This window comes from Dermacentor variabilis, chromosome 4 (genome assembly GCF_050947875.1).
Source record: "Dermacentor variabilis isolate Ectoservices chromosome 4, ASM5094787v1, whole genome shotgun sequence".
Taxonomy (NCBI): Eukaryota; Metazoa; Arthropoda; class Arachnida; order Ixodida; family Ixodidae; genus Dermacentor; species Dermacentor variabilis.
Genome location: NC_134571.1, coordinates 237,476,294 through 237,482,139, shown reverse-complemented (window position 1 = coordinate 237,482,139; position 5,846 = coordinate 237,476,294). Strand labels below are relative to the sequence as shown.

General features: G+C 48.0%; 1 protein-coding gene across 1 annotated transcript; it reads right to left on the bottom strand.

Annotated features, from left to right (window-relative positions):
- Positions 1-1,662: 1,662 nt before the first annotated feature.
- On the bottom strand, positions 1,663-2,797 carry LOC142578546 (uncharacterized). The gene is made up of 2 exons (XM_075687915.1): positions 2,331-2,797; positions 1,663-2,218 (listed from the first exon to the last, which is right to left on the bottom strand). The coding sequence occupies exons 1-2, from the start codon at positions 2,795-2,797 to the stop codon at positions 1,663-1,665; spliced, it is 1,023 nt and encodes a 340-aa protein (XP_075544030.1).
- Between the last annotated feature and the right edge of the window lie 3,049 nt (positions 2,798-5,846).

Here is a 5,846-nt window from a genome sequence, read left to right as displayed (position 1 = left end):
ATTCGATCTAACGCCACAGCAGGCGGGGGAGTTACTGGCGTTGCTATCCAAGCATGAAGACTCATTCGACGTCCACTCTCCTCTTCTGGGCCAGACTTCTCCGACGGCTCATCGCATACACACAGATGGAACTTCCATCGTGCGCCGGCAGCCATATCGCGTTTCTTCCGCTGAACGCCAGATCATCGATATCCACGTTGCCGACATGCTGAAACGTAGCATAATCCGCCCATCCACAAGCCCTTGGTCGTCACCTGTCGTTTTGGTGCGAAAGAAAGACGGCTCAGTGCGATTTCGCGTAGGCTATTGTGCCTTGAACAAAATAACCCGCAAAGATGTGTATCCACTGCCCCGAATCGATGATGCGTTATATTCATTACAAGGCGCGGAGTATTTCTCCAGCCTTGATCTACACTCCGGATACTGGCAGATCCCCATGCACGAAGCAGACAAGGAAAAAACTGCCTTTGCCAAACCCGATGGTCTTTACGAATTTAACGTAATGCCTTTCGGCCTGTGTAATGCTCCCGCCCCGTTTGAGCGGATGATTGACACCGTACTACGGGGCCTAAAATGGAAGACTTGCTTATGCTATCTTGACATCATATTTTTGTCGGCCTTCCATCAGCACTTGCAGCGCCTCGACGAAGTCCTGACATGCCTCTCAGCTGCTGGCCTTCAGCTGAATACAAAAAAGTGCCACTTCGCCAGCAAAACCATTAAAGTGCTCGGACACCTTGTCAGCAAGGAGGGCCTTCGACCCGACCCCGACAAGATTACCGCTGACCTTCGCTTCCCCAGGCCTCAACGCACCAAAGACTTGCGTACCTTCCTTGGCCTAGCTTCGTATTTCCGGCGCTTCATACGTAACTTTGCCACCATTGCGGCGCCGCTCCGTCAACTCCTTCCTTCTGGAGCTCCCTACGTATGGTCGGACGAATGCCAAGCTGCTTTTGACACCCTCAAGCGTGCCCTCACGTCCGAACCTGTGCTTTGTCATTTCGACAACACCGCACCCACTCTTCTAGATACTGACGCCAGCGGACACGGTATCGGCGCTGTCGTTCTGCAACGTCAGCAAAATTCTGAAGAACGTGTGGTCGCATACGCAAGTCGCACGCTAACAGCTGCAGAGAAAAATTATACGATCACCGAGCAAGATTGTTTCGCCGTTGTTTGGTCCGTCCAAAAATTTCGGCCTTATCTGCACGGCTGCCACTCTACGGTAGTAACTGATCACCACGCCTTGTGCTGGTTGGCGACGCTAAAGAATTTAACGGGGCGTCTCGGCCGTTGGACACTTCGTTTACAAGAATACGACTTCGACGTCACCTACAAGTCTGGAAAGAAACACCAGGATGCCGATGCTCTCTCTCGTTGTCCCCTACCACCGTCTTCAAGCGCTGCTTGCTTACCACCTTCCGTGAGAAAACCGCAAGACGCGTCGCCTGCATCCCCTTCGCTCGCAGCTCTCGACCGGCTCCCTTCCAGCCATTCTCATACGTTTGTCTCTAGCCAAAGTAATGACTCCTACTGCCACTCCGTTATGGAACGTTTTTTTTTTCTTTATTACCGACATGGCAACAAGGCTACAAAACAAGGCATTTTAACAGTACACAACGGTGACGACAAAATCTCTGTCATTGGTTGGCAGTCAGAGGGCTAAAAACACTTGAAATTCGCTAGCTCAGTCATCACACTGAGCCATGTTGGTTTTTCTTTTTGTAAATTATACATTTCCTTAATGTGACAAATGCTTTCAATGAAGTATTCTCTGACAGGCCGGGCATTGACATCGGCATGCCTCACGGCCATTCTAGTTTTCCATAAGCTATGTAACGACACGAGCATGAACATGTCATAGGGTACTTTGTCTTCATTTAGAGTAGGCAAGAAACGAATCCCATATGGTGTAATCGGCAAGTCCTTCTTTAGTGTTCTCTGTAAGATGTCCCAATGGAACACAGCATCCCAGCAGTCAAGAAAAATGTGTTCTACTGTTTCGGGTTTCCGGCATAGTAAACAGTTGACGCTCCAAGGCACGGAAAGGCCTTTTTCATCTAGCCACGGTTTCACAGGTAAAGTATTGGTGTGGAGCTGGAAAAAGAAGGACTTTACCGACGGGCGTAATGGCATTCGTTTTAATCTTTTTAGTACATCCTTTTCAGGTCCAATGCAGAACATCGAGCGATACAATGGCACCGGCAACATTGTGTTCCTTATATACCTTATACCTTATATACCTTATACCTTATACCTTATATACCTTATACTTTATACCTTATATACCTTATACCTTATACCTTATATATACCTTATACCTTATATACCTTATATAAGGGCCTTCCAGGTCCTTATATAAGCGCTTTCGTGGTACCCTACTTAAGTATTCCATGGAAAACCGAACCATTAACAGCTGAAAAGCCAAGACTACCTCTTTTAGGAAACCACGCGCTCTACCTTGACTGCACCGATGTGACGATACAATAAACTCAGGTATAGCTTCGCTCAGCCTTGTTTGAAGCATAGTTACTAAAAATGGGTCATTTTGGTCCCGCAAGAAAACAAACCTCGACACAATCTGCCTAATGAACAAATGTGCCAGACCTAATCCTCCATTTTTAACCGAACGAAAGAGATTAGTGCGACTGGTGCGCTCCCAGCTTGAACCCCACACAAACACTGCGAGCACTCTGTGTAAACGTTGTATGGTAGCCCTTGACATGCACAACGCTTGGAGCACGTAAGAAATTTTAGCGACGGCAAATAGGTTGCACACTGTCGCACGAGCAAACATAGAGAAATTGCGGCCTCCCCATTTAAGTGTACCTTCACGAACCCTTTCAGTTTCGGCATTCCAGTTATCAACGGCGTCACGGTAGTGCTCAAGCGGCACCCCTAGGTACTTTGCCGGCGTGATTGTCCAGCGGATATTTGCAAACGTACTCGGATGGTCTTCCCAGTTGCCGATCCATACCCTTAGGGATTTATCAAAGTTGATAGCACTGCCTGTCATTCTGCAGTATGATAAAGCCTCTGCGACCGCGATTTCGATGCTTTCTCTATCCCGACAAAACAACGCGATGTCATCCGCGTATGCCAGCACTTTCACTTCCGCGGACTGCACTCTGAAACCCGATATTCTATTGTCTTTCTTGATTTTCCTACAAAGCGGCTCTAGGTAAATTGCGAATAAAAGAGGTGACAAACCACACCCCTGGCGCACAGATGACCGGACGCTAAAGGTTTTGGTAACCTCCTTGCTTATAATGAGGCTGGCGGTACAGTCTTGATAGCACATCTTTACCCCATCTAAGATCAAATCCCCTACCTTTATGTGTTCTAGAATACTGAAAAGAATTTTATGGGCCACACGGTCGAAAGCCTTCTGTATATCTAACTGTAACATGGCGCAGTGTTCACCTAGGTCGTTACAGTATTCTAAAATGCTTCTGGCAATATGAATGTTTGTGTAGATAGACCTTCCTTTAATGCCGCATGTTTGATGCGACCCTACTATTCTGGTCACCACTTCCTGTAATCGCTTTCCGAGCACTTTTGTAAATATCTTATGGTCTACATTCATTAGTGATATCGGCCGGTAAGCGTCGACAGCTAACAATTTTTCTGGATCCTCTGATTTCGGTATCAGAACTACGTGCGATGTCCGAAAAGAAGGAGGAACCTGTTTTTGCGCATAGGCCTCCTTAAACAACCGTAACAGGATCTCACTGACATCACTTTTGAAGGCTTTATAAAAGGCCGCTCCGAGTCCTTCCGGTCGCGGAGACTTGCCTACAACTAAATCATCTATGGCTCCTTCCACTTCGGTGATGCTCAGAGGCCACTCCAGACGTTTTTGAATGTCTTCCTCTAATTGCGGCATGTTTGACAAAAAGTCCGTCTTGAATTCTTCTGTGACGTCTTTAACAGTCCCGAATAATTTGCTATGATGATCAAGAAATGCCTCTTTAATTTTTTGAGGTTGGCTCGTGATCTCGTTCTCGAATTGAATCATTCTGAATTCATTTCGCCTCGCGTATGCCTTTTCGTCAGATAAGGCTCGTTTAGTCGGTGTCTCACCTAGCCAAACCCTTTCAGCTCATGCCCTTATAACTGCTCCTTTGAACTTCTCTTCTACGATAAGCTCAAGCTGGCTTTTCATTTCTTTTATTTCTTTTGTTCGGCTCCCGGGTCTCTCGCTTTCCACGGTGTACAAAAAATCAAGCTCACGTTGCAGTTCATTTTCTTTTTTCCTTTTAAGAAACTTCTCTTTAGTGGCTTCTTCTATAGCACTGATCTTGACTCCTTGTTTAAAGTTCTCCCATAATTCTAGTACGTTGCCATCTTCGGCTTCGATCAAATTATCTAACTTTTGCTTCACGCTTTCACAAAAGGATTCGTTCATTAACAACCCATCGTTGAACTTCCACAACTTCCAGTTAAACTTCGATTTTCTTTCTTTGGAACCTACACTAAAAGTTACAAGGCTGTGATCGCTGAACAAGACGTGTGGCGAGCGTTCAGTGGGCGAGATGATCCGCGAATACGTTCCATAACGGAGTTCCGATGTGTGGCAGCTCCGTTATGGAACGTATTCGCGGATCATCTCGCCCACTGAGCATTCGGCTCCGTCGGCTATTGAAGAACTTCTAGATCGAAAATTCGATATTATACCAGTACGTGTTTCATCCCGAAGGACACCGTTGGGTTCCTATCGCTCCCCGATGACTTCGGGCCCAGCTATTGGAGACCTTTGACGAACATCCCACTGCCGGTCACTTTGGTTTCCATAAAACCTATGAGCGAATTTGCAGCCGCTTCTCTTGGCCGGGACTTGCAACCAGCGTAGCGAAACACGTGGCATCCTGTTCGCTCTGCCAACACCGCAAACGACTGACCTCACCTCCGGCTGGACTGCTCCAACCTGTCCCGTGTCCTGAAGCTCCTTTCGTAGTCATTGGTATTGACCTCTATGGACCGCTACCCTTAACCACTGGCGGTAAGCGATGGATCGTCACAGCTGTAGACCACTTGACACGGTACGCTGAAACAGCCGCACTGTCTTCGGGATCTGCCGAAGAGGTTGCAGCCTTTTTCTTGGAAGCCATCTTTTTAAGGCACGGAGCCCCATGTGCCCTTTAGTGTGACCGCGGCAGGACTTTTCTCTCTAAACTTCTCGACAATGTTCGCCGTGCGTCCAATACCATCCATAAAACGGCTTCCAGCTACCACCCTCAAACTAATGGTCTCACAGAGCGCTTTCATCGCACGCTGTGCGACATGATATCTATGTGCATCAACCCTGACCACATCAATTGGGATGTCATTCTACTATTCGTCACTTTCGCATACAACACGGCCGTCCAACGCACTACGGGGTACCGCCCTTCTTCCTTGTGTATAGTCGCCAACCGATAACTACCTTCAACGTTTCTTTCTTTGGTGTCCCCGAGCCTTCGTCCACATCAGTGTGTGAGCAGTTCGTTTCGCGCATCGCCCGGTGTCGCCAACGTGCCCGCCTCAACACCGACGCCAGTCAACAAGACCGCAAAATTCGCTATGATGCACCTCACCGTGTTGTTTCCTTCCACCTTGAAGACGAAGTGTTACTGTGGACCCCAGTTCGCGCTCCTGGATTGTGCGATAAATTTCAGTCCCGTTTCATCGGGCCCTACATTGTTCGGCAACAGACTTCGCCAACGGACTCCAGTTGTTCCGCCTTTGGACGGCCGCTGCCGTGCCACAGAGATTGTGCATGTTTCGCGTTTAAAGCCTTTCATACGGCATTTCCCGCCAAATCCAGCGTAACCAGCGGCCAGGTTGGCCACTTCTACGCGCGGGGG